At 53.5% G+C, this 27,237-nt stretch overlaps 11 protein-coding genes across 11 annotated transcripts; 6 read left to right on the top strand and 5 right to left on the bottom strand.

Moving 5' to 3' along the window:
• Positions 1 to 52: 52 nt before the first annotated feature.
• Positions 53 to 1,791, top strand: ACO1O0_003639 (carotenoid oxygenase family protein; the record flags this gene model as incomplete). The annotated part of the gene is made up of 5 exons (XM_083193085.1): positions 53 to 241; positions 306 to 429; positions 484 to 860; positions 925 to 1,062; positions 1,126 to 1,791. The coding sequence occupies 5 exons, from the start codon at positions 53 to 55 to the stop codon at positions 1,789 to 1,791; spliced, it is 1,494 nt and encodes a 497-aa protein (XP_083052142.1).
• A 1,048-nt stretch (positions 1,792 to 2,839) lies between these two features.
• Positions 2,840 to 4,548, top strand: ACO1O0_003638 (FAD-binding oxidoreductase; the record flags this gene model as incomplete). The annotated part of the gene is made up of 3 exons (XM_083193084.1): positions 2,840 to 3,040; positions 3,068 to 3,371; positions 3,623 to 4,548. 3 exons carry the CDS (start codon positions 2,840 to 2,842, stop codon positions 4,546 to 4,548), a joined length of 1,431 nt encoding a protein of 476 aa, XP_083052141.1.
• Positions 4,549 to 4,853: 305 nt separating this feature from the next.
• On the bottom strand, positions 4,854 to 6,470 carry ACO1O0_003637 (uncharacterized protein; the record flags this gene model as incomplete). Its single annotated transcript, XM_083193083.1, has 2 exons — positions 4,854 to 5,545; positions 5,759 to 6,470. The coding sequence occupies 2 exons, from the start codon at positions 6,468 to 6,470 to the stop codon at positions 4,854 to 4,856; spliced, it is 1,404 nt and encodes a 467-aa protein (XP_083052140.1).
• Positions 6,471 to 8,304: 1,834 nt separating this feature from the next.
• On the top strand, positions 8,305 to 9,572 carry ACO1O0_003636 (uncharacterized protein; the record flags this gene model as incomplete). Its single annotated transcript, XM_083193082.1, has 3 exons — positions 8,305 to 8,352; positions 8,497 to 8,834; positions 8,951 to 9,572. The coding sequence occupies 3 exons, from the start codon at positions 8,305 to 8,307 to the stop codon at positions 9,570 to 9,572; spliced, it is 1,008 nt and encodes a 335-aa protein (XP_083052139.1).
• Positions 9,573 to 9,880: 308 nt separating this feature from the next.
• ACO1O0_003635 (LysM peptidoglycan-binding domain-containing protein) lies at positions 9,881 to 11,592 on the bottom strand (the record flags this gene model as incomplete). Its single annotated transcript, XM_083193081.1, has 3 exons — positions 9,881 to 11,000; positions 11,069 to 11,268; positions 11,341 to 11,592. The coding sequence occupies 3 exons, from the start codon at positions 11,590 to 11,592 to the stop codon at positions 9,881 to 9,883; spliced, it is 1,572 nt and encodes a 523-aa protein (XP_083052138.1).
• Positions 11,593 to 12,528: 936 nt separating this feature from the next.
• On the top strand, positions 12,529 to 13,665 carry ACO1O0_003634 (uncharacterized protein; the record flags this gene model as incomplete). Its single annotated transcript, XM_083193080.1, has 1 exon — positions 12,529 to 13,665. The coding sequence occupies one exon, from the start codon at positions 12,529 to 12,531 to the stop codon at positions 13,663 to 13,665; it is 1,137 nt and encodes a 378-aa protein (XP_083052137.1).
• Positions 13,666 to 13,941: 276 nt separating this feature from the next.
• Positions 13,942 to 15,811, bottom strand: ACO1O0_003633 (uncharacterized protein; the record flags this gene model as incomplete). The annotated part of the gene is made up of 5 exons (XM_083193079.1): positions 13,942 to 14,071; positions 14,140 to 14,639; positions 14,704 to 14,824; positions 14,887 to 15,504; positions 15,573 to 15,811. The coding sequence occupies 5 exons, from the start codon at positions 15,809 to 15,811 to the stop codon at positions 13,942 to 13,944; spliced, it is 1,608 nt and encodes a 535-aa protein (XP_083052136.1).
• A 1,070-nt stretch (positions 15,812 to 16,881) lies between these two features.
• ACO1O0_003632 (SGNH hydrolase-type esterase domain-containing protein) lies at positions 16,882 to 19,068 on the top strand (the record flags this gene model as incomplete). Its single annotated transcript, XM_083193078.1, has 3 exons — positions 16,882 to 18,153; positions 18,219 to 18,903; positions 18,968 to 19,068. The coding sequence occupies 3 exons, from the start codon at positions 16,882 to 16,884 to the stop codon at positions 19,066 to 19,068; spliced, it is 2,058 nt and encodes a 685-aa protein (XP_083052135.1).
• A 902-nt stretch (positions 19,069 to 19,970) lies between these two features.
• On the bottom strand, positions 19,971 to 20,597 carry ACO1O0_003631 (uncharacterized protein; the record flags this gene model as incomplete). Its single annotated transcript, XM_083193077.1, has 1 exon — positions 19,971 to 20,597. One exon carries the CDS (start codon positions 20,595 to 20,597, stop codon positions 19,971 to 19,973), a length of 627 nt encoding a protein of 208 aa, XP_083052134.1.
• A 378-nt stretch (positions 20,598 to 20,975) lies between these two features.
• Positions 20,976 to 23,199, top strand: ACO1O0_003630 (Zn(II)2Cys6 transcription factor domain-containing protein; the record flags this gene model as incomplete). Its single annotated transcript, XM_083193076.1, has 4 exons — positions 20,976 to 21,274; positions 21,382 to 22,038; positions 22,116 to 22,408; positions 22,454 to 23,199. 4 exons carry the CDS (start codon positions 20,976 to 20,978, stop codon positions 23,197 to 23,199), a joined length of 1,995 nt encoding a protein of 664 aa, XP_083052133.1.
• Positions 23,200 to 26,381: 3,182 nt separating this feature from the next.
• On the bottom strand, positions 26,382 to 27,185 carry ACO1O0_003629 (uncharacterized protein; the record flags this gene model as incomplete). The annotated part of the gene is made up of 1 exon (XM_083193075.1): positions 26,382 to 27,185. The coding sequence occupies one exon, from the start codon at positions 27,183 to 27,185 to the stop codon at positions 26,382 to 26,384; it is 804 nt and encodes a 267-aa protein (XP_083052132.1).
• Positions 27,186 to 27,237: the final 52 nt, after the last annotated feature.

Raw genomic sequence — 27,237 nt, 5'->3', positions numbered from 1 at the left:
TAACATTTTTCTTCTTGTCATTGGCCAACTATCAAGCCCATCACCAGCAACCATGGCTCTCCCACCCGTGTCCCAGCACTTCCCAGACAGGCCGCAGTTCTCAGGCTTCATGAAACCCTGCCGGGTTGAAGGTGAGGTTTTGAACCTCGAGGTCCGCGGAGAGATTCCGGCGGACATTGATGGCACATTCTACCGTGTCATGCCTGATCCCCAACTGCCCCCATTTATCCAGGACGACCCAGTGAGTACAGACTCACATTGTTACTCCCCATGAACAGAGACACGCATGCTGACCATGGCGCAAGTGGTTCAATGGCGACGGCAACATCACCGCCTTCAAAATCAAGGACGGCCGTGTCTCGTTCCAGCAGCGATACGTGCGAACCGAGAAATTTAGTCGTGAGAGAGAAGCTCAGCGGGCGCTTCTAGGTGGGAATATACTTATACATTGGATGCCGATTGAAACTAACTCACGTACTTCAGGCGGTTATCGCAACAAGTTCACCGACGCCGTTGAGTTCAAGATCCGCACCACAGCCAACACCAATGTCGTCTACTTCAACGGACGCCTGCTGGCCCTCAAGGAGGATGCGCCGCCATATGCCCTAGACCCAGACACCCTCGATACGCAGGGCCTGTACACGTTTGACGGCCAGCTGCCCAGTCTGACCTTTACGGCACATCCCAAGTTCGATCCCGGGACCAACGAGATGATCTGCTTCGGGTACGAGGCCAAGGGTGATGGCACGCCTGACGTCTGCTATTATCGGATTGCCCCAGATGGCAAGTTCCTAGAGGTAGTGTGGATGACTGCGCCTGTTGTTGCCATGATCCATGACTTTGCCGTTACGGAGAACTGGGTGAGTGTTTATCAAAAATGAGGGACGGCTTTATGAGAAGATCTCTGCTCATGATTACTCTTAGGTCGTGTTTCCCATCATTCCCCAGGTCTGTGACATCGAGCGGATGAAGCAGGGCGGCGAGCATTGGCAATGGAGCCCTGAAACCCCATTCTACATCGGAGTCCTTCCCCGGAAGGGAGGCAAGGGCACTGATGTCAAGGTAAATCGATCAAGGACAATATTGTATCATTGCTGAACTATGCTGACACATGGATAATAATAGTGGTTCCGCTACCAAAACTCGTTCCCGGGCCATACGGCCAATGCGTACGAGGACGCGTCCGGCAACATCGTGGTGGACCTCGGCCTCAGCGAGAAGAACGTCTTCTTCTGGTGGCCTGACGCTCAGGGGAACGCCCCCGAACCGAGCTCCATCCACTCCCAGCTGACGCGGTTCACGATCGACCCGTCGTCTTGCAACCTCGATCTTCCCCAGCCCCAGGTTCTCCAGGGTGGGAACTCTGAGTTCTACCGTATCGATGACCGCTTTGCCACTAGGGCATATAGGCACTGCTTCTTTGATCTCTTGGACCAGTCTCTGGGCACAGATTTCCCTACCATTGCACCCAGGTTGGGCGGCGGGTACCCGCTGTATAACTCTCTGGCTCATCTCGACACTGTCACCGGAGAGACAGAGGTGTACTTTCCCGGAAGGACGCACATGGTACAGGAACCGGTCTTCATCCCACGCCGGGGGTCATCGGAGGAGGGCGACGGGTACCTCCTGGCATTGATAAACAACTACGACACCATGGGCAGCGAGCTGCACCTGTTGGATACTCGGGATTTCACCAAGGCCAAGGCGGTGATTGATCTGCCCGTGCGGTTGAGGCAGGGCCTGCATGGAAACTGGGTGGATGCCCAGGATGTGACTCCCAAGGTGGCCTGAGTTTAGGATAGCGAAGAAAGAAGTCAGTTTATATATTCCCAGATTGAGTTCTAGGTTGCCATGACATTGAAACAACCCACGTTGATTGACCTGGTTGAGTCGAGTATGAACTGGGCTTAATTGCTACGTTGAAGTGCGCCGACTAGATCTAAAATTATAGTGAAAATCATCAAAACACGTTGTTAGTCTTCGAACTGAGTGACTGGGCTCAATGCTCTGGGCAAATACGTGCATGGTAACACTTAGCAATGACGCTGTGTTCTATTGAGAGGGCTGCCAAGCTTGACCCTGCTTTTCGCATGTGGGTTCCACTCTTACCTGGTGATCTCATCGTAGTTGGAGATTATATTCACAGTCCGCGTCATTGCACCTTGCGAAACACCATCACAGCGGATAGCGTCGCAATGTTCGTCGTGTAACGGTGTTCTAGAACACCCTGGTGGCGTAGACTTGGCCCCGTGGGGAAGCGCGCTGGGCAGGTCGGGGGACGACCGGGAAGAGCGCAAGAATGGGGGTTCCCCGGGCTAATAGCTCATTACTGCGGATACTCCGTACGTAGTAGCCGCGTTTGACTAAGATGCTTGTCTTATTAGTACCCCATCACTGAGTCGGAGCAACAACCCTACGTGTTGCTATCATGAAGGACTGTAGCCCTGCGTTCACGCAGCATTAGAGTTACCATGGCCAGAGTACCTTTAAAACGTCCTTTAGCCCAATTATCGTACATAGTTGTTAGTACCTGCTGCGTAGAAGATTTGAGATCGGCGCACTTAGCATTGACAGTGACGTTTCGGAGCACGCCTGTCCCCATTCGCGAGTGGAGATGCTCTTCCCCGGCTTCCCCGACATACCCGGAGCGCCGAAGCCCCAGACGACGCCGACCCGAGAGCTGCAAGTTACCCCCGATATGCTTGCATCTGTGGTTTGGCAATCCCCAGGCCAATGATCAAATATTATCAATACCTCAGGATTTCCTTGTTTGATTTCAATTCGCTTGTGACTTTTCTACTGAATTCCCGGTACCTAAACCTCAGTGACCAAAGCCACAATGACTTCTCCCGCCGCGTTAACCTCCTTCTTTGACGATGCTGCCCGTCTACTCGGGGAAGCCAATATTTCCCGGGATCACAAGAACGGAGCAGTTGAGGACAGAGAGGGCAATCAATCCTACGGCGACACCTTCTCTCTCACTGCAGAGCACCGCCCTGGCGGCGCCGTCCGGCCTAGCAGCGTCGAAGAGGTCCAGGCGGTCATCAAGCTTGCCAACGCTCACAAGGTATCGCTGTGGGTGGTTTCCCGTGGCAAGAACCTGGGGTACGGTGGGAATAGCCCCGTTGACAAGGGGACCGTTGTTCTCGACCTGCAGCGCATGAAGAAGATCATCGAGGTCAACGAGGAATACGGCTATGCGGTCGTCGAGCCTGGTGTCTCCTTCTTCGATCTCTTCGAGGATATCCAACGACGGGGGCTGAATCTCTGGCCTTCTGTTCCGGCTATCGGATGGGGATCTGTCCTGGGAAATACCGTGGACCGTGGTATTGGCTACACTCCCAACGGTGAGCACTCGCAGTCGCAGTGCGGTATGGAAGTTGTGCTGCCCAATGGTGATGTCCTCCGTACAGGGTCAGGAGCGATGAACGACAACAAACTGTTTGCTCTCTACAAGAAGTATGCCATCCATTCCCTGTTCTGTGCGGGGATATTGTGCTCACGGTATTCAACAGCGGCTTTGGGCCGAGTCTTGATGGCCTTTTCTTCCAGTCCAACCTTGGTAAGGAAACCCTCTTTTGACTCATGCACCCCTTGCCTATTCCTAATCCATCACCAACAGGCGTCGTTACCAAGATCGGCGTCCACATCACCCCAGCCCCCGAGGCCTATGCCACCGTCGAAGTCAGCGTCCCCTGCGAAGAAGACCTCGTCCCCCTCATCGGGACCCTCTCCGACCTGATGCGACGCTCCATTATCCTCAACTCGCCCTCCATAGCCAACATTTTCCGCATCGCCCTAACCTCCCAGATCCCAGAGGTCCTGGCCAGGATAGCCCCGTACATGAAGCCTGGCTCCTGCGTGCCCTACGACGTACTCGCCGAAATCCAGGCCCAGCAGAAATGGGGCTTCTGGAAAGGCTACTTCTCTCTGTACGGGTCCGTCGAGATGCTCCCCGCGCTGCTCAAGACGGTCCAGCGTGCCTTTGCCCCCATCCAGGGCGTCCAGATTGACTGGCGCGAGTTCCCCGGTGTTCTGGGCCAGGCCATGACCACGGCTGAGATCGGGCGCGAGGGGATCCCCCACAGCGGCGTGCCGACCCTGGAGCCCCTGGGCATCGTGGACAGCAGGCAGCAGAAGGGCGGTGGGCACATCTGCTTCTCCCCCGTGATCCCCCCATCGGGCCGTGAGCTGTACGACTGGTACCTCACTGCGAAGCAGAGAACCATCGATGCCAAGTTCGACATGTTTGCCGATTTCCACGTGTTCCCGCGGTACGTCATCGCCATTGAGCTGGTGATCTACACGCTCGAGGAGGAGGGTGCGGTCAAGGACCTCTTCAGCAAACTGCTGCATGATGGTTCGGCGCAGGGTTATATGGAGTACCGGACGCATATCAGCTACATGGACAAGGTGGCGAGCAAGCTCAACTTCAATAACTCGGCGTTCAATCGGTTTACCACCCTACTCAAGGACACGTTGGATCCTAATGGGGTTTTGTCACCTGGAAAGTCGGGCATACGTAATTCAAGAGCGACGCATCTCTAGGGAGATACATTGGTCGAGCTCTTATTATATCTAAAACATGCTTTCTCTCAGATTACATGCGTTCTATAAAAACATATCGGAATAAGAAAAAAAAAATTGTATAAATTCATAAGAGTGGAGGTTTATACGCGTACGGGGGTGCAAAGATTCATAGATAGATAAGTACGATTTAAACTTGGTCGGTTTGCAGGCCTTGTTCTCAATTTAAGGCAACTAAAGAGCACGTAACTAGACACCACAAACGCCCATTGCACCCAACATTTAGTCTATCCGTACATTTATTCTAACAGTGACCCAAACTTAGGTTATTCGCTACCCAAGGAAGCCCAACTTTCCTCCCACCGCATCTGCCTCAGGGACACAGGGTCGGCCACCACAACAGGGAGATTCAAGTAATGGATGGCATCGCCACGACATCCAATGTGCCCCGTCACTTCCTCCTTGTTGACCCAAAGTCGGTGAGAGCCAAAATGGGACGCAACTTTTTCCCAGGCCTCGACCACCTCGGGAGTCATCGGCTGATCCCACGTACCGCGCCATGTGACGGATGGGCAGCCATTTCGGCGCCGGTATATGAAGGCGCAGGCTTCGGCAAAGGCCCCGTACCAGAGTACCATGGTGTGCAGCTTGGGCATCCGCATGGCAACCCATGCGGCCTCCTTGAGCAGATCGTCGTCGTACTCTTCGCGCCCGAGGCGGGACGATGTGAGCGCCAAGGACTCCAGGTGGTCCCAGGTCCATCTTTCCTCGGCCTGCTGGAAGAAGTGCATTGCGTCGATGGCGAACGAGACGGATAGGTGCTCGATGTTGCGGCTTTTGCCGGCAAAGGCGCGGCCGATCATGAGTTTTGTGTACAGGCCACCATCAGCAGAGCCTGGCGGGTTCGCGTAAGAGGCGTCGCTTGGCAATGCGGCGGCAAGGTCCGCGTTGTCATCTTCAAAAATGGACAATCTCCTAAGGGATTCCGGGAGGCATGATTCGATAAGATGCCCAAATGCTATAGCATATATGTTAGCAACCGAATATGTAGGGCATCAATGGATTTATGAAGCAGCGCGAGGGAAGGGGGGGTGACAGCAAGATTTTCAGTACATGTAGAGAGAAGACTAACACCTGGTATATCCAGTACTTCCGAAACAATCTCCAAATGCCCATGGCTCGTAGATCATCTGATCGAGGCAAGGAAAGCTGTTGACCAAGAGTCGCAGACCTGGGGCAGAGAATCGACGCCGGAATTGTCGACGGATCATCAAGGTTGTGACTGCCCTGACTTGGGGAAGTTGGTCGGATAGGCCCGTGATGTTGCCGAAGAGTCGTAATACAGCCTCTTTGGGGGGGCTGTGGCGGTGGTGCCCTTCGAACCAGCGATGCTTGGGGTCATGGCACATGTTGATGACTTGCCCCTGGTCCCCCAAGTCGCCAGGAATTATGCCGAATTTATTCTCGTTGTCCGATCCAAAACAGTAGTTCTTGAACCAGTGGTGCGAGTCGCTAGGAGAGGAAGCACTGAACTCTATCGTCAACTTGTTTGTTGGTTTCCAGGTGCTGAGAATCGAAAGCAGGCTGGAGATGGCGTCACAGATGCGCTCGTTGTTGGGTCGTGTTTCCTTGTCTCTATTCTCTCGAGTGCCGGAACCATGGCAAGAATATTGTTGCAGCCCAATATCAAGCCAGATATGTTGAACAAATTCCCTGTTCTGGGCGACCATGTGTTCGAAGTCGGGCAGGCAGGATGGCTTGATCTTCAGCTGCTGGAAGTTCTTCTTCGCGATGACGTCGCGCCATGCTTTGGAGACTGAGGCAAGGTAGGCACAGCCTCGGTGCTTCTCTTTTGTGATCAACCCCAGAATCTCGAGGTGAATATCCTCGGGCAGGGAATCCCATGAACCGGCGGTTGTGTTCGTTCGGCTAGCAACGGCCATGCCCTGGTTTGTGGTGTCATCGTGCGTATTCTGCATCTTAATAGGTGCCTTACAACTCGCAGCAATAGATAGGGGAGGTTCGAATGAGGGTAATAGTAGATCTTGTGGTTAGGTGTGCGGTCTTGTGCGGTGGTTGTGTAGGTGTGAAAGAGAGAGCGGGGACGGAGTTGGTCGGAGGAATGGGGGGAGAGGTTATGGGATCATAAAGTGGGTCTTGTGGCCGACAATTCACTGCCGCGTCTGTGTTGTCTAGAGTATACATGTATGTATGGGCATTGTTTACATTGGGATGAGTCGAGAGCAAGTTGTTTTGTTGGATGTAAGCTTACTGTTCTAGTGGCTTGTTCTACTGTGAGTATGCTCTAGGTCTTTATATTTACTTTATCCCAAAGTAAACAAAACTATGATTATTAGTCCCAAACTCAAACCCCGGTTGCCATCCTTCATAACATTGGGACGATATTCGTGTGTACTCTGTATGTGTGTACTCTGTATGTGGCGCAAGTCACTTCGACGGCTGCGGTGATGGAATTCTAACACTAAGAAGAGTGGAATCAAAGCAACCTCGTTCACCGCTTGGGGGACGTTTTCGTCCCATGGGACTTTGAACTGCTGAACAGAGGCCCAAAGTTCAACCTAGGACAGGCTTCGCAGTTGTATTCGCAGAGATGTCGGAGCGCGGCTCATACAGCGAATTTTCACCACTCGTTGAGGCCAATAGAATGACGATCAGTTTCTTTATAGGAACTACGAACAGTGATATATGGTTCCCTAGGTTCCTTGTTTAGGAGACAAAGATTCAGAGTTCAGAGGCTGAATCGCCCGCCGGCATATCTGCATGTAACTCCAACGTACATTTGGACACGGACATGAGATTATTGGAACTCCACTGCTCGCCAAAAAAAAAAAAAACTTTAACACATGATAATATCACGGGCCTCAAGTGATCTGTTCATTTACGAAGGCGCGAGAGTACAGAGCGGGTGCACCTGAGACGCACAACAACAACGGGTAACAAGCGTTAGCCTAAACGTGTTCATTTGGGTGCCTCGACAAAGCCCGATAACAAGATGTAAAGGTATAATTAAATAACCTTCAGTTTAAGGTCGTGTATCCTACGTCAGCGGCTGTCGTTTATTTTACCGGCCAATGCCAAACGGGTCAAGTCCAGACTGTACACATTAACAGCGAGGGTTGAACTAATATAACGACCATCACTAAGATATACACAGCAGTAGAATAATGAACAACCGTAGACTAGCAATCCACTTGTTCGATTCTACTAGGCAAAAGCACAGAAATTATTTCTTTCTCTTATCCGTATATGAAATCTTGGTGTCATGGCCCATGGTAAGGAGTTGTAACCGTTCGGCCGGTATAGCTATAAATGATCATGTAGGGTATGTAGAAGGAATAGCCGCGACAACGATGCATTTCGATGCGTGAGATAATATGCGCTCATCCTTTTGCACTCATAATTTTCTCTTCTTTTACGTTAGATGATTGAAATATAGATGACTAGGCTTTGCCCCATTCAAGCGGTCGCTCGAATTGTTCTTGGGGAGGACAGCACTCATCGCAATGTCTGAGCAGGCAAGCCATGTCATCCCGGGTGTCACCCTCGCCGGCTAATTGTTTATATGATTTCAGTCATTTATATAAATATAAAATAAGCGATTATTAAGGCTGGTGAAAGAATGTTTCCTCAAATGCTGCCCCGATGCCGGCGGGTACTTTATTGGATGGTACGGTGCGGAGCGTTCGCAATGCTCAAATATCCTCTCCCACCCTTCAACTCTCACTCACTCCTGTCATCATCACCCGCAGCCTCACAATGGCATCAGATACACCCCCCAGCCGCGACGCCTCATCTGCTCGCCAAGTTCGCCAACGAATATTGCGCTGGCTCAATCGCACCGTGACGAAATCTGGTTCAGATCGCAAGGCACCTCCACCACCTCCACCACTCCCATCTCCACGCCCACGCCCCATCACCCCCTCCGACTCCCTTCCATGCCTTCCTCAGGATCAGAGTCCCTTCTTCTCTCGCCTTCCGCCTGAGATCCGTCGCGTCATCCTACTGTACGCCTTCGGCAACTGCACCGTGCACATGGACCTAGCCCTAGACCACCCGATGCTCGAACGCGCCAAGCTTAGCTCCAGCGGCCGCGTTGCCCACGGCGAACTCACTCGGCAGAGGGACATCTCGGCACCGCGGCAGTGGCTGTGGAGGAGCAGCGTGTGCCATCGCAATCCGCCGTGGACACCGCCTCAGCACCTCTGGTGGCGCCTCAACTGGCACAGGCCAGACGTCGATCGCTGCATGGAGGGAGACGGCTTTGCCTGCCGTACGTGGCTGGGGGAGTGGCCTGTAAAGTGTCGTGTGGGTGCCTTGGGCTGGCTCCTGTCATGTCGTCAGGCGTGAGTTGAAGATCTCGCCGTCTCAAAGATAGACAATCGGTTGCTAAAATGTGGGATAGATATGATGAGGGCATTGACCTTCTCTACATGACCAATACGTTTCACCTCTCTGGCGAGCAGCTTCTCACACGACTACCGGACTATATCTTGTCCGCACGACTGGCGCAGATATCCTCGTTTGAGATTGTCATACCTCTGTCCGGATCCATGGAGCATTCGCCTTTCCAGCCAGCCAGTGAGACTTTGTCACCGACGCTGAACATGCTCGCACAAAACAGCGGCATTAGGCGGCTTCACCTGTGTCTCCCCTGCCCGCAACTACGGGGTCGCGTCGTTAACGTGAATCTGTCACACGTCCTTGACGCGGTGGACGCTTTTGTGCGCACATCACACGCGGAGTCGACCGTCTTACAGATGGATCCAGCTGCACTGATGGGAGTCGCCGCCAGAGCTTGTGTTCTCGAGGAAGACAGTGCAGAGCCCACGCAGAGCGGCTACACGTACCAGATGTGGCGGTGCTTGGACGGCGACGCAAGCCAGGTTAGGATAGTCAAGCGGACGTGTTTCTTTCCCCAGGTGCTTGCACCGCTGCGAGACCCGGCGTCATCTGAGTTGGGCGCAAGTTGGGGCTACTGGATCATGGAATTTCTAGAGAAGATCAATTTCATAGGCAGTACCTAGTATTATATCTTGAAGCGTCTGCTATACATAACACGTTATGCTATCACTTTCCATTGGTAGAACAATTGATAAATACGAGTAACATTCGGAGAGTTATATTACGCTCATTTCATCGCCATCACAGCGTCGGTTCAGCAACACCCCTCTTGCCAATGATAGTGACCGACCCCGAGACCCCAACGCAGTAGTAGTAACTGGGCCACAAGGTACTGCAGTCAGTCCCGACGGAGGGGTTCCATTTGTAGAAGTCGCTATAGGCCAAGTTAGTAGCACTTTTTGTTTCAAGAGATCCCTGTCTGTCTGATCACTCACTCAAGAGATATGCCATTCTTGGCGGCCATGTCGTAGCAGTATTCACCGTCCTGCTGCATGTAGAACCGGCGGCAGTCACTGGCCATGCCGTCACGGACAGGACTTGGAGTCGTCACTGGCCCTTCGCCTCCCGCCGTAGTCGTGGGCTTGACTGAAGTCTCGGTAGTCGTGGGGTCGGCCGACGTCTTAGTAGTCGTAGGATCGGCTGCCGTCTTGGTAGTCGAAGGAGGCGAAGTGATGGGCACGGTATCGTCGCCATCGATCCCAACGCAGATGTACTTGTCAACCTCGAGGCCCTTGCAGTCCTCGTCGATGGCCGGGTTCCAGGTCGTCAGATTCGTCTGGGTGATGCCAATTTCCTTGATGATCCCTTCGCAGGTGTCACTGGGCCCGACCAGCCACCAGTCGGTGCACTCATCGGTCACGCCGGACTGCGTGGGTCGAGAGGTTTGTGGCGCTGTGGTCGATGGGTTGGCGCCTGTGCGGGTGGTGGGAGTGTCCTTCTTGGCGACGCAGTACCAGACGCCGTCTTCGATGTTGTCGCAGTCGTCTAGGACACTGGGGTTCCAGGCGATGAACTCCGCCTCGCTGAACGTGCCGAATATCTGCGCAATGACGGCGCAGTCGTCACCGCCCGAAGTCTGGTACCAGGACACGCAGTCCTTGGGACTCCCCGATGGGAGCGTATCGGGAGCCTTGGTGGCGTGAGACGGCACCGGTAGGCTATCGCCATAGTTGGCTACGCAGTAATAGGTATCAACCCAGAGTCCATCGCAGTTTCCGTTCAGCACGGGATTCCATGCAAGGAACTGGTCCTGCGTGAAGAGGCCGTACGTGGTGACGAGGTCACGGCACGTCTGGCCGCTGGTGACGAGATGGTAGCCCTGGCAGGAGGTAGGCATGGGACCTTGAGATGGCGAGGGCTCGAAGCTGGAGTCGGCCGTCGGGTATGTCGTGCGCGTGTGAACAGTTGGGTCACCTGGGGGCGTGAAGTCTGGTGGCTCTGTGGACCACTCGAACTTGGCACCGTCTCCTTGAGGCCCGAGGCCGACGCACAGCCACCAGTTCACCAGGAGACCGCTGCAGTCGCCGCCCAAGTCGGGGTTCCACTGGATCCTGTGAAGTTGTGTTAGCGCTGAGACTCTGCCTTTTGAACGGGACCATCGTAGACTGAATTCACTTACAGCTGATCCATGTCAATCCCGTAGCGGACAGTAAGCTGCGAACAGGCCTCTCCGGCCTTGACGAGATGCCAGTTGACGCAACCCTCCGGCTGGCCTTCCTTGGTCTTCTCTGGAGGCCAGGCCATGTCAATGGTGGTGGAGGTGATATTGAAGGTGGTTGTCGGGTACCGCGTCGAGTACTTCTCATCGACGGTCGTCGTCTGAGTTGGCTTAGAGGTCGTAGTTGGCTTTGTTGTTTCCGCCGTGGTGGTGAGCTTGTCACCAACACGTACACAGTACGCCTGTCCGAGCCAGAAGTTCGTCAGGCAGTCGCTGGAAACAGCCGGGTTCCATGCGAGGAACTGTTCAAAGGTGATGCCGTACTTGGCCGGCACCGACTGACAGTTATCGCCGTCCACAACGGTATGCCAGCCGTTGCAGTTGGCTGGCTGGCCGTCATGGACAGGTGCCCCAGGACTGGTGTCCTGTGCAAGCACGACGCTGCTTGTCCACGCCGCGATGGACGCGAGTAGGAAGGGTCTCATGATGTTGAACTGCAGAGTCGATCAACGATGGAGAGGAGAGCGACCTTGGAGATTCTGTCTCGACGAGCGAGGGCAGAGGGGGTTGACCGGCGTGTCGCCCTTTGGAAGAATGGTTCAACACCCAGGCCAAACTATCCAAGAGAATCAGTTGCTTCCCTACCCCTGCCTTGGATAACATGTAAAAGCTCCCATATTCATCCGGTGCGATGGGGCTCCGTGACTCCGGAACTCCACGAGGCCAGCTGACAGATGAGGGAAATTCTCTCATCACCTTAATCTTAATCCACACGATTTCCTCCCTGGCGCAGTCGCCAAGATGCATCACGCAAATATCTCTCGTCGTTCAGACTGGAACAGGTATGTACACTCTCATGTACCAGTACTTTGAGCACCCTTATACAAGCTACCAAGAGCTCGGCGTCGGGGATTTTATGAGGGTCCACACACCCATCTACGAGTCCCACGAGCACACCCATAAGCCACCCCATAAGAGATGATTACCCAAAGAGGAAAGAATCCTATGCATGACATGGTCTCGCTCGGCGTCTTCCGCCAGTAGTACTGTCCTACCACTCCACCGCTACTGCAGGAACGTGTGATCGGGGGATGTAGCTTGCATCGAGAGTAGGCTCCTAGAAACTCGGCAAAAACTAAACAATGCAGAATCGTAGTCTGGACTCGTCAGCTTACTCTATATCTGATGATTTATATGGGCGGGTCTTGTGAGTTGTTCTTGGCAAATCAGACCTCTGGGTATCGGGGATGAGAAGGATAGTCGGCCAGTCCCGTCAGTCTGTGCCATTCCTTGACGGAGGACGATGAGCATCCGCCGATGTGATCCCGAGAGCTCACCATCGCGCACTTCTGGAGGCTCACCAACACTCGTTCCTCTCGTCTTCTGTTTGAGGGCTTATTGAATTCGCAAAGCCATCCCAGATGCTCGCCCCAACTCTCCTCGCTGCCTCCCTGGGCCTGCTGGCCTCGCCAGTCCACGCCGGCAGCCGCCTCTGGGAGGCCAACTCGCCCCTGGGCGGACTCAGCACCAATGGAACCATGGATATTGAGAGACGCGCCATATCATTCCAGCCCACCGGTGGTGAATCCGGCCATTACACCTGGCCCGACAAGAAGATCAAGTACTGCTATGCCGATGCCACCGCAAAGCAGAAGCTCCGTGGCCCTCTCGCGGAGGCGATGCAGACAACCTGGGGTGCCCTTGTCGATCTCGGCTTCAAGTACGAGGAGGTTGACCTCGCCAAGTGCGACAAGGACCCCATCAACCACCTCAAGATTTACTACAACGACCAGGGCAAGCTAGCCACGTCCATCGGCAAGCAGCCCGTCGACGAGAAATGGAACCGCGAGAACCCGGACAACCAGATCCTCGGCCCTACGATGCATCTATCCACTATGGAGGGCATCGGCATGCTCGACCTTGTCGCCAACGTGGCCCATGAGCTCGGCCACGCCTGGGGGCTCTACCACGAGCATCAGAATCCCAACTTCTGGGTCACCAGCGTCGATGACCAGTTCCCCCCAGACGGCGGGCCCATCTGGGCCTCCTACAACGGCGACGTGCCCGTCTTCAAGCCCAGCCAGTTCAACTGCCAGGCCCTGAGCGACTACGTCGACGCCCTCTCGCGCGCGCTGACGCTCGCCAGCCAGGCGCCCGAGTACGCCGACATCGCCCTCACCTTCTGCAGCAACCAGGCTCACGCCTCCAAGGTCAAGTTCTCGGGCAAGGACTGGCTGCCGCTGAGCCACGGCGTGCCCGTCATCGCCGACGCCCAGTTCGACCCGGACAGCATCATGCTGTACCCCAGCGGCGCCGGCGGCGTGCGGTCCGGGAACACGCCGGACGGGCGCGATGACGTGCTCACGCTGGCCGAGGGCGTGAGGATGAAGCCCAACGTGGTGCCCAGTGCCATGGATGTTGAGAGGCTAAGGGTGCTGTACTCGGTCAACATTGCCAATATCCAGGAGCTGCACATCCGCGGCGCCAAGAAGAGCATGTTTGACAAGGTCAAGAAGAAGATGACCAAGTTTGGGAGTGCCAAGGACAAGAAATGTTGAGCTGGGTGGCAGACGGTTGGCAGGTGGTGCGTGTTGAGTCTGGTGTAGATGTTGAGTAGGATAGCTGAATCGAGACAAGTCTATTTTGGTGCATAATAACTCTCTCATATTACGAGTAACTGTCAAGCAGCTTATTCCAATCACTGATTTCTAATTACTTCGTCATGCTAGAGGTAGTATTAATCATTCTCACACTTAAACTACCAACAGCAGTCCATGGTACAGCAATCGTCATTGCACTATTCTCAACGACATGTCTACAATGCAGCCCAGCTCTCACCAATCGCCTTTGAAGCATTCCATGTACGGGTTGGGAGTGATGATCCCCTTCTTTGTCCGCCCCGATGCCTCACCAAGCGCCTGGATGAGAGTACCATCATCCAGATCGATAGCCCAGACCATTGCCCTGGGTTTAATTATCAGCACTCGCTCCCCCAACGGATGGGGCCAAAAAAAAAGGGGGGGGGATCTTACCCGCCAAGACATCTTTGATGCGCATAGTCCATCTTCATCAGCAGCGTCTCCTTGTCGTCCCAGCTCACCCACTGGTCCGTGTCCCACGTCACGATCTGCACAGCCGCCGTCTTATCCAGCTTGATAGTGGCGCCGTTCTTGATGATCTTGTTGATCTCAGCGGCCGACAGGACGCCCGGCGTGCCGGTGCATTCGCCGCCCTTGGCGCCGTCGGTGAACTCGCAGCCAGCGTCCATGCAGTCCGGGCTCTTCATGGTGAAGGAGCGGCCGTAGAAGCCCAGGCCCATGACGACGCGCTCCGGATTGATGTTGTTGCGCCAGAGGAGGTTGAGGCCCTGGTCGATTTCTGTGAGGTTGGTGTGCGCGCCGGCGTACGGGCCCAGGGAGTCAATCGTCGCGTCCCACACGCCGTGGATGTCGTATGTCATCACGTTGAACCAGTCGATGTAGGGCTCCATGTTGACAATGTCGAAGCCACGGAGATACCAGTACGACGCAGGCTGTTATATTGGTTAGTTGGGGCGGTGATCGCTAGGACTGAGCAAGGTGACTCGGGAGACTCACCAATGTTAGGGTCAGACCGTACGGACGCCCTTCGCGGTTCAGGCGCTCACGAAGACGTCGGAGAAGGTTAACGTAGGATTTATAGTCGGCCTCAATACCACCACGGTCTTCAGCGACGGGGCTGCCATGTCATGTCAGTTGCTCAGGTTTTCAGCGCAGGCCAAAAGGGAGAAGAACACTTACTATTCCCAGTCAATATCGAGCCCGTCAAAGTCATACTTCTTCAGAAAGGAGACGAGCGAGTCGAAGAACTTATCCTGGTTCGCCTCACTCTTGGCCATATCGGAGAAGGCTGTGCGCCATTGGCCAGGATCATTCATCGCCCAGCCTCCGATGGCAATGAAAACCTTGAGATCCGGATCCTGCGCCTTGAGGGCTGTGACCCTTCCATAGCGGCTGGCCGTTCCCGAATCCATGATATCCATGCGGAAAGTGGTAGGGTCAATTAGGGCAAATGAGAAGAAGATGTGCGTGTAGTATCCCAGGGGGATGTCCTCGGGCTCCATGTTTCCACAGGACCGCTGGTAGTTCCAGCCCTCGTAGTAGCCGATGAGCTTCTTGCTGGCCGACTTGGCAGACACAGGGCACTCGGGGTTGGGAATCGTGCGGCCGTTGCAGAAGTCTGCCGTCGTGCCGCAGAAGCCATAGTCACTGCAGCAGACATTGAGAGGGCATGCCGTCGCGTTGGAATACTCGCTGCCCCATCCAGGGTCACACTCACTCTTCGCGCCACATTGGGAAGTGCAGCCATCGCCGCAGAACTTGGGTCCCATGCCGCAGACACCTGCACCAGTGTCGTCTCTGTGATTTTCCCCAGTTAGAGAATGGTTGTCTGTTTACTCGTAGATGGCCTGTACGCTCAGACTTACAGTGGCCCGCAGCAACCCAGCTTGCACCCCTTAGTCTTGGAGCACGTGTAGTCGTTCTCCTCATCTGTGTTGGCCTGCAACAGCATCTTGTGCTGCTGAGTGTCTGACTTGCCGACGATCCTGTCCATCAGCAACTTCGCCTCAGCCTGACCACCGAAAGTGTCGAGGCTCAATGCTTGGGCCGCGCAGGCGAATGCCAGGCTGAGCCAGAGGCCACGACGGAGCCTTGAAGGCGCCATGCTTTGTGAATCAGATACGTGTAAGTCGCGGTGTAGCGTGTGAATGTGGTGCGAACTGGACGAGGATACTCCTGGGGGAATGTCAAGGACAGTGTGACGGAGCCCAGCCCTTCCAAATTTGCTTCACTTCACAATTGTCGGCTGCCTCGGGACCGGTGAGTCTGTGATCCTGGGTTTGGGATTCTCGGTAGCGAGGATTGTGAGATGGCGAGCGCATGAGTTCGGGAGTCGGCACCGAGCGCAATTACAGGGTCCATTCAAATCAAATCATGACAGAATACCATCTGGCCAGCATTATACATCAGCCGATTTTACTCTCTAATGAAAGTCGAGAGATGTGATCAAATGGGATGAGAGAGGGAGCGGCGTTCCATAATCCTTGGCAAGTATCGGTACCTGCGGTACTATTTCGTTCCACATACTACAATCCCAGGTAGGGTTATAGCTGTTTGACAGGGATCATGTCATGTCATTTACCCCAAAGACATATACTAGTCGTGCATAGGTAAGAACTAAGAGTATGTAAGAACTAAGAGGCCCCCTCTCCCCCTGCCGAGCATCAGTTTTTGTAAGCTGCCTAGGGAGTGGATTGTTCGAGACCCTGAACCATCTGGATCCCCACCACATCCGGCTCAGGACAGCCAGACCCTACGCACATTTCCTCGACGAACCGAGCTGCATACGCGGATTACCAATATGCTTAAGCAGTAAAGCGTAGTCCTCACGTAGGAACCTCCGAGCGAGGTCCCGAGATATTAGGCCCACCTGACATAAAGGCCCGCCACTGTAAGATAGCCAAGACATACCATATTCAGACGGCCTGCTCACGTAACGTCGACTGCGGAACCACTTCATAGTGTGGATCTGGCCTGTTTTCCGACCCCTGCGTGTAAGTCGACACGTCTTGGAGTTCGACACATGCCTCCTCGCGCTCTATCGGCCGCCAGGGACCCCGTCTCTCGTTGTTCTTCTCCTCCGCAGACCAGAGATAGGAGTGCTCACCACCTACATACTAGCCCACCGAGGCGCCGACAAAGCACCTCTGGCCTTTCGCATATTCCGCCATCATCATGTTGCAGCAAGCTGTGATCGGCCTCGCGGCCCTCGCAAGTATTGCTTCCGGCCTGGTCATCTCGCCCCGAGAAGGACAACCCGCAGCAGCAACTGCGATACCACAGGAACTCACCAGACGGGCTGGTGACCCCAGCGACTTCACCTGGGTCAAGCGATGGGCCGCCATTGGCGACAGCTACACGGCGGGCATCGGCGCCGGCGCTCCCCTGGGTAGGATATTCACCGAGCCGATCACGATCACGCTCCCGGACGGCAAGATCAGTGGTCATGGAGACTGGTACTGCTCGCGCTACAACCGCGCATACCCCAAGGTCATCGAGAAGCAGTTTGGCTCTCATGTCAAGGACTTCCAGTATCTTGCCTGCAGCGGCGATCGCACAGGCCAGATATACCAGCAGGCGCTGCTTCTCGAGGGTGATCTGGACTTTGTCACTCTGACGGCCGGTGGCAACGACTTGTGTCTTGCCAAGATGATCAAGGATTGCATCATGGTGCCATACTTCAAGGCCAGTGCCTGCGAGACTGTGATCCAGAAGGCAGAAGAGAATGTCAGTACCATTCTGAAGGACAACGTGCGCCAGATCCTGAAGGCGCTCAACTCCAAGGTCAATAAGGACGGCATCGTCGTTCTGAATGGGTACGCCCAGTTTTTCGATGCTGAGAATGATGCCTGCACGGAGGATTCATGGGACAAATTCTGGATGGTTCCACTGCGCAAGATTTCGTTCGAGTCCTTGACCAACGCTCGTCGTGAGCGGTTCAACAACCTGGTCATAAGCATTAACAAGGTCCTCGGTGAGGTTGTTGACGAGATATCCAAGGATGATGAGATCGGCTACAAGATTGGCTTCGCGCAATGGGACCAATGGGTCACGGATGTCGATGGTCGGATGTGCTCCACCAAGAGCAACGGCGACTATCCAGACCCCAATCAGCCGGACATGCAGTTCATCAAGCCCGACACGCACCCGTGGGACAGATGGCCCGACGATGTCCATGGGGAGTTTCGTCGGCGTGACGTGGAGACGCTGGACGACATGACTCCTAGTGAACGAGCAGAGTACGAACACTGGGAGGCAGAGATGAAGAGGCGTGCTGAGGTCTACGAGGAGAGCATCTACGACTCACTCCTGTACAACTCCCCGGCACCAGGTGCCGAGGTGGTACATCGGCTCGATAAGCGCGCACCCGCTCCGCCAGACTGCCCAGGCGACGCTGAAGCCGACTGGACGTTTGGTCTAGGCATGCCCGACTCGGTTGGAAGGAATGTATGTATACCCCGTGATAACCCAACTCCCCGGCCACGGCCGCCGTTACTGACAGATCACGGTAGTTCCACCCCAACATCAACGGCCATGTCACCATCGCCTCCTTCGCGCTCTCCGAGGCCATGGACCTCCGCGCCGTCGTCCTCAACACGGACCCCTACTGCCCCGTCAAGTCCCAGCGCACCTGCTGGTCCGCCAACTCCGACTCGCGCGGCTACGTGCAGGCCGACAGGCTGGACATCAGCTACCAGGACTTCTGCAACAAGTACGTTCCCGACAAGCACCCGGAACACACCAGCAACTGGGAGGTGAAGAACACGTACGACAAGGACACGCCCGAGGAGCACCAGCTGGTCATCACGCTGGACAACGGCGTCGCCGACTTTGACAAGCAAAAGTGCCTCGACTCGTTCCGAAGCCTCATCCACGACTGCGACACGGACAGCAAGATGAACTGGAAGCTCGGTGGCAAGTACGTGGTCGACGGCGGCGACTACACCTTTGAGATCTACCCCAAAAGGACGAACCGGCCCTGGCCGCCGCCGACTGAACCTGTCGGCCGGTGCGAGGGCCGGTATAAATTCGCGTTCTCGCACTACGAGCTCGAGGGCGGTGGTTTCTCGACGTATGATTTTGGTCAGAAGACCATGATTCCCAACATGAACGGCTGTTACGGACTGGGAACGACCAGCTGGGAGTTTAAATACTACGACGAGCCCACCAAGGAGGGTTATGAGTGGAAAGCAACGTGTAAGTTTGTCCTGTGACATATTATCCCCATCATATTTCAAGGTGCCTGAGCTAACCTGAATAGTCAACACGCCTGTCTTCGTCAGGAGCAGGTGCTTTAAGAACAACAAGGTCGTCAAGGGAGCGGGTGGGTGGACGAATGGCTGTAAGGGAAACGACGCCTAGTGGGCGGATGCTTCATCCTACTTTCGCACTGGAGGCCTACACGTATTTTGAGAATACATTCATTTAAGGAAGCTGGTTTCCTTTTTTCCTCCAATCGAGATATGTTGCCTACTACGACATCTTATCGAGGTCTTAATGGGCAATGCTAGTACTATATCTGCTCTCGTAGTCGTGTATAGCCTAGTTTACTCCAATGCCAGACTAGGCTAGCAATAATATGAGAACAGAAGAGAAAGAGAGAAAGAATTCTCGAGAAATAGAGAGACTGCAGGGTAGCCTTAGCCTTAACACCCCATCAATACCATCCGCCGTTTATTCACCTCACGCAAGTTTGAACAGCAAGCGATTGAGACCTTGATAGGGGATATAGTACTGTGGGGAGGATCGCACTCCTAGGTAGTAAGTCGCAAGAGCCTATCGGATATGTCGTGAATTTGTTTTTTCTCTACATGGTAATGCTTTGATATAGTAAATCAAAGCTACAACGCATGGTAGCTAATACGATACTTAGCGCAATTATGTAAATATATGGCTCGAACTCTCTATATATTTACAATGTCGACTAAACCATATTCAAGGTTACAATGAGAGACATCTTCCAGAATAATAACCTTGTATTGCCAATATATCTCTAGTGCAGTCATACGCACCGGCCTACCATCTGTTCTTAACCCCATGGTGACTCAAGAAGGAACCACTCTTCGCCAAGTCCAAATCGTCAATAACCTTCAGTTGCAACCTCACGCTTTCTTCAGGGGCGATTTGGCCGTTAATGGGAGGGTCCAGTTTCTGAAACCTCTGTTTAATGTCTTCGTTAGCTGCAAGTACTGGCGGGGGCTTTGGGCCTAGAGATGACATGTCAGTCTGTGTTGCTGTTACGCTATCTATGATGTATATCAGTTTCACCACGACTCACCGTCTTCCCAGGTGTCAACCCATCCTGGGCTCAGGGCCAAGACCTTGATGCCCTTGGGAGCAAGCTCGACGGCGTACTTGGCTACCTGGACATTCATTCCAGCCTTGGCGGCGCTATATGCCACCGAGTAATCAAAGCCAGACGTTTTGATAACGTCAAGATCGGCCATCCCGCTAGAGATGTGCACAATCTTCTTCTCAACGCCCTTCTCGATCAGAGGAAGGAAGGCATTCGTGGCCCACAAGCCTCCGTAGAGTGCAGTGCGAATGGAGGGGTCGAACATCTTCTCAGTGGCCTCCACATCGAGAGGCACCTGGGACGGCGTGTAGCCGACAGTGGCCCCATCGATAGCATTGGCATTGTGGATGAGCACGTCGAGGCTTCCGCCGGTGAGCTTGGCCGTTTCAGAGGCAGCACTGAGCAGGGACTGCGGATCGGTGACGTTGCCCTGGACAAGATGGATGTTTGGGCCTCGTGGGTAAGATTCGTTTGCTCCCAGGATGTTGGGGTCTCGAACAATGGCCACGACCGTGTTGGACTGGTTGGCCGATAGTTGGCGGACGTATTCCTTTCCGATACCCTTCGAGGCCCCGGTGATGGCGTAGGATGGCATCTTATCGTGGTTTGCGGTTAAATGATTAAACGATGTTGGTTTTGCAAAGTAGAGGCTGATGGTGCTCTGTTCTGGTCTTGTCTTTAGGCTCCCCTCTCATGATCGCATCTATGCGACCTGCTGTCTTTATATCTTGCTAGCAGGGGCATCTTGCCTACATGGCCTCTGTACATGACAAACACCATTTTGTGGCGCAACCGCGTGGTTCCATGCAACGCTTGGTAATTGCTGCACCACTGGACATGGATGGGGCCAACCTCTTGAGATGGTGTTGGCTGTTGATTAGAAACTTTGGAAATCGGGAACGGAAACGGACAGCCAGATGTCCATCTCAGCGAATCTTGGGCGAATCAACGGTGGCATAAGGCATTGGTCAGCATGGGTCGGCCCGGTCATTTACGTGCCCGTCGGCCGTCGGGTGAGACGGGTCTTCCGTCCATCTTTCCCGCTTCCTGGCGTCAGCTTCCCGACGAATACGCCGTTACCAATATCGACCGCATAATGGACTACACTCGTGATATTCCTCGGGTAAAGAGACGGGCGTGCGTCGTATGCACGGCCGCCAAGGCCAAATGCACCCCATACTCTATAGGCCTCTGCCAGCGATGCCAGCGGCTGGGCAAGCCCTGCAAGTACCTCGACCTGCCGGAGCGGAAGAAGGACAAGAGGCGCCCAAAGTAAGCTGTTTCCTATCAGGCGGAACGCCTCACCAGCAGATGGCTGACGCCCTGGTTTACGGGCATCAAAGCAGGCGCATTGATGAATTGCAATCCAAAGTCGACAGGGTTGTCTCGCAACTGAATGTCTTGGCGAACCAGAACAGCACACCGATTGCCTCACTCGCAACTAATCCGTCAAGCATCAGTTCCGGTCCAGTCTTCCAGGACACTGAACCAGACCCGCCCGGCATAGCTCTGCTACTAGAGGCAGCAAATGATGATGCTCACGGACCTGCGCCTACCCGTACCTCTACCGTGGACGCTACACCCTCCATCGTAGCACAAGGATGGATGACTCTAAATGAGGCAGAACACCTAATCCAGGAGTTCCGGTCGTGCTTCATTCCCGTCTTTCCCTTTGTCGTCCTAGATCTCGACGACACAGCAGCTCGCCTCCTAGAGGAGCAGCCCTTCCTGTTCCTCTGCATCATCGTGGCGACAATGCCCAGCGGCCACCGTGAGCGGGCACGGGTGATAGAGGAGATTATGGCACAGGTCACTTCCAGGGTCATTGTGGGCTCGGAGCGGAACCTAGATCTCCTCCGCGGGCTCATCGTCCACTGCGCGTGGTACTCTTATCCCGCCGAGCGAAACCATCGGCGACTCATGCTGTTTGTCCAGCTTTGCGCCACTATCGTGTATGACTTGGGCTTGCATCTGAATGAGAACTTGACAAGGCACGAGCAACGGGCACTCCTCGGTACATACTGGTTGTCTATTGGGTACGTCCAACATGAAGCCAGCCCATCTTGACATGATCCCGAAGCTTAGTCAAATATGCTAACACTCAATTTCCCAGAGCTTCAGGCCTAGGCAGACCAGTTGCTATGAAGTACGACCAGAGCATAGAGGACAGCGTTCGAAGTTTGGAAGAGTCCATGGAGCATGCGTCTGATGGTTGGATTCGACCGTTTATCCAACTGCAGTCCTTCGTTCTCGAGATTGACGATAGGTACAGCGCAATCAGCTCACGCAATTTGGCCTACTCTGCAGAATCATCTGCGAACACTATGAATGGATCACTCCTGCGACAGCTGCAGACTCTGAGACAGTCCTTTGAGCATGACCTACCAATGTTCCCAGACTCGACGAGTAAGTCAACATCACCAAGTCAAGTCAACTTCTAACAGTCGATAGAGCGTACCCTGGAATCTAGTCTCCATTCCATCCAGATGTCCATCGGGAAAATTGCCACCCGAGACGACCTTTGGACTCAGCCTGAACCACCAGGCAACAGAACCAGCGAGTCCTTCGGAAGCCCCACGTTCAGAACACTGATGTTGTGGGATCTGCTGAAACAGTCCAAGGCGTTTATTCAAACTTTCATCAATTTACCGGAGGCTGAGGTTCCTGTTCTCGGTGTATTTACTGTGGCTCGACTGTGCATGGCCGTAGTCGCCCTCCACAAGTCCGTGTCGACTCTCCTAGGGCTTCTCCGAGGCCATGACACGAGCCCCAGAACCTTGAACCCTGGCCAGAGATCCGAAGCCCAGGCCATCATTAACGAAGCGGATTACATCAGCCTTGTCGCGGCATCGGTGAAGAAGCTGGATATAAGACTCCAAGGCCTTTCCGATGAGGACAGGGAGTACGATGTAGTAGGCAGCCTCCGTTCGAAGCTGCGGCTCCTAGCCTATTGCTACCCTTATCGAGTCAAGGCAATCCTGGGGGAGGACTTGGTCCACCATTCGACTGCTACGAGCCAGGCAGACGCAGACGCAATCCCAGTCCGCCCTGCAGTAGCCTGTCAAGCCAATACCTGGCCCGGACTGTCTAGGCAAGCAGATTGGTCACTTCCATCTCCGAGCCTGGAAGACACGACATTCATGTTGGACGATGCACAATGGGCTTCGGCTTTGGACAGTTTCGCCGGCTTCAGCTAAGGCTTGGATTATGAACCTAGCGGAGCCATAGTATAATTCGTACGAGTTATATATATATCTCTAAGTTGGAGTGACTATAATATATGTCGCTCCACCAGTGATACTCCAGAAGTTACGAATGAAATTGCCAGTAAATACCCGTAGCACCCACCAGGCAATTACCACGACGGATAGTCGCCAGTAATCTACCGCCGCGTATCAGATCCCGATTGATTATCCCGCATGTCTATTTTCATATTGAAACGAACACCCTTTCAAAAGACGCCCTCATTGACCCATATTGAACAATGTCCAAAGCCGGTTAGCACTTTACCAATCCGTAACCATCTAAACTTGCCGACAGAATTAACCCAGGCCCGTCGAGCTGATCGCATCTATATCCTGCAGTCCTAGGCTGTGGGCGCTAGCGCTATGTGACCATATCGCACCCTGCAAAGTTGGAGCTTAGCTTTGTGGGATACTGCTAGCATCTTTCCATTCCTCATCACGGAGCTTCATTTTCCACGCCGCGGCTTTGAGAAGATCAGCCTATTCCAAATGGAGTACTCATAAATAGGCACATATTGATAGAAAATGTGTATATCAGGGACCTCGAATTGGCACAGACGCCACTTCAAAATGCCCGCGCTGTAAGACGGGACGTGGCATGGAGCCACTCGAGATCAGTATACGAGTACGTCAATCGCATAAAGTATGCTCTAAGCGCATTTTGGAGATTCATAATCGACTGTTCTTTCTCGGAGAAGGGAGAAACCCGAAGTGCGCATTTGTATTGGTAACCGCAGCGTAAGAAATCGCCTCCCCGCCTCCCCGCCTCTCGCCTCTCGACTCTCACCTTTCTATTCGCCTTCGGAACCCCTCCCCATTCACATCTGTTTCTCAATTTTCTTCAAAATGTGCCAATATACGGCAACCACGCAAACACATACGCTCTGCAAGGAGAAGCCGGTGAAGCATCACGTCCGAATTGAGGTTTACATGTTATGCGAAAAGGGACAGGCCGCCCGGCAGCACTGCGCGGATTCAACGATAGCCAGAGACGCTCTCATAGGTTCCTCGAGAGCAGTCGGGGAGTGTCCCACTTGCACATCGAGCACCGCAGTCATAATCGTAAGACTTTTGTCAGGCGTGTACAATAAGTTGACAACTTGCATAATTAACCATGGGTTCCAGAAATACGCCAACTAATAAAGTTTTACGGATGGTCGAGAGGGAGCTAAAGATGGTGGAATAAGGAGATTAGGGAGATGCCTTAGGACGGAATAGCGTCCTTCCCACCTATAGCCACAGATCGTAATACGTTGTCGTTCAAACGCCTTTTAAGCTGACCAATGTCTATCACAAGCTCACCAGCATCCGCATATTGCCCAGCCCAACACTTCGTAATCACCTCTCCTAACCTCAAGTTCCCTACATCTGGATATTGGTCCGCACCAAATAGCTCCTCAAGCTCCTCGTCATTTTTATCGTTATACGGCTCGTACGTTGTCTCTATCTCGTGTAGCAGTGAGCCGATGGCGAACAGTTCAGACCGAATGGACGGGTGCGTGATAGATATCCTTGGATGCGTGGAATGCGCACTGGGAGCCACCATAGGCTCAGAGCCATCAAGAGATGATCCGGCAAAGTCGCAGAGCTTGACATCATCATTCCAGTCCAGCAGAACGTTGTACGCGCCAATGTCCACTTGCAGGACACCACACAAATGGATGTGGTGGAACGCCTGCGCAATCTGCCACGCCCACCGGAGAACAGTTTGTGTAACCGGCCGCACTTTGTTGCTGCGGAGCTCCAAAAGGCGTTTTCGAAGAGGATATTGTAAACGTTCGAGTACGATCTCGTTCGAATTTGCAGTAATGAATCTGGTGATGTAAGGGTGCTGCCCCAAGCGTTTGTAAATACGTCGCTCGATGTCTAGCTGGGCTTTGAACGCTTCTCCCGGGAAAGGCCTCTTAGTAACGGTCAGGTTAGGGGCTTCAATAACCACTCCCGACATTCCATGATGCCACTGAATACCAGTGGTTGTGCTAGAAACAGGCACTATCGCTACCATTCCGGCGGTGCTAAACAGATGCCGCGAAGCAACGACAGCTGACTATGAAAGCGAGAAATGATTCGAAAATCGCCAAGAGAGTAAATTCCCTTGAGCAAATATAACACCGGTAGATCAACGCATGCCAGGTGCAGGGGGCGATTTTGAACAGGGAAGGTCTTGTCGACAGGTCAATCGGTACGGCGTAGGAATCAAGACGGACCTGGTGGGAGTGTGGAAAGAACACAAATATGTAAAGGAAAAGAAAACCGTCGCAACGTAATTTCCATGGTTAATTGATCTTTCCCCCAGTTCCGGCTGTACTTTTTTCCTGGGCACTTCGCGGGGTAGGCTAGGCTTGTGGGGACAAGTGAGAACAAAAGAAGAGGTCTAGTAGTTAGGTTGTTAGACCCGAAATCTTTCGGAAACCTTCTCTTCCCTATTAATTCTCCATCTCCTTTAACTATAATAGCTCGTTTACAGAGCATCTTTGCGTCTAAAGTACTCGTACTATCCAACAGCGCTGAGATGATTTGTGTGGGGCGCTTACGTAACACACTGTGTGGCGTGTTGAGCCTGGGCATTAATTACTACGGATAGAGGGCCAAGCCATTCGAGTTCAAACTCAATCGTGGTTTCTCCATGGAAGGGGTACAGGGTATTGCACTTGAACTTGGTGTCGGACAATGAGATGCATTCTATATAGGTCGCAATGTTGGCATATGACAGCACATACGACCATACTGACTTCCCTAGAATTCAAATTCTGCTTTTTTAAGGGGCAAGTTCCTCTGGAACCAGCGTCACAACTCCGTTTTTGGAGGCTAGCAAACCCCTGCCCTTCGCACCCATTACCATTGAACTAACTTTTGGTGTTATATGTCATCTAGGCCTTGGGCTCTCCGCGAAGCCTGTGAAGAGGCACCGAAGACCCTACTGCTTGATGATGCTCCATTATATATGGTTGATTTGTCTAGTTGATAAGGCGGATCATGATGCCACTTAGGACAAAAGCCCGTGTAAATGTGCAACGAGGATTTGGGGTCCGTAATACTAAGATATATGAGTCTAAATTGACTATATTACTTTATAAATAGGCTTGTATTGATAGCAAACTACCCGCCTCGACTATTATGTCAAGTGCTAGTATCTAACCATCCTGGCATCCGCTAATGAGCCATTTGCCGTCCTTCCTCAACATAGTGAATATATTATACCCCACGACTTTGAGGTTACCATCCACGGTGACGGTGAAAGGTGTCCATACAAACCCTAGATCTCCAATTATCCGTCCTTCCCAGTCCATAAGCTTCTGTTCCACATAACCACTAGACTTTTCCAGCATTACTCGCATCTTGGAGAAGAATTCCGGCCACAAAGGCGACAGCAGTGTGTGCGGAAATCTCATGTAGGTGGCACCGCCACCAGGCAGCATCACCCGCATCACCTCGTCCCATTTCTCTTCGTTTAGGAGATCAACAAGCTCCAGGATAGGAGCCATCATCTCGGTAGTGGCCTCATTGATTAGCTCAGGCGCCTTCTCTCCCACCGTCCACTGCGTATCTGCAAGGCCTCCGATCTTCCATCCTTCCTCGCGTTTGAACAGAGTGAAGGCGTTGACGCCCCGCTTCTTCTCCACGCCATCGATCTTGGACGAGTAACCAGCCCAGACGGCAGCGAACCTACCGCCGACCCAAACGTCGGGCCCGGGGTCGACAATGGAAAGGTCGGCAGTGGCACCAGACTCGTATATTTCGGCTAGATGACTTTCGATGCGTGGGATAAGCTCCCCCAAGGTGCACTGAGTGACCTCATTTGGGTGCCAGAGCACGGCGTAGGAGTCTGGAAGGATGTACTGAAGTGCATCAGGGAAGGGAGGCTTCTTGTTCGATATGGACGCCAGGAAGCCCTTGACCGTAGCAAGCACCTCTTCTTTTTCAGCATCAGTAGCCATGGTGCTCGCTTCTCTAGTTGGAACCAGGATCCACTGTAATAGATAAATTTGA

The sequence above is a fragment of the Amphichorda felina genome, assembly GCF_050947745.1.
Source record: "Amphichorda felina strain 45539 chromosome Unknown scaffold_3, whole genome shotgun sequence".
Lineage (NCBI taxonomy): Eukaryota > Fungi > Ascomycota > Sordariomycetes > Hypocreales > Bionectriaceae > Amphichorda > Amphichorda felina.
This window is presented reverse-complemented; position numbering and strand designations above follow the sequence as displayed.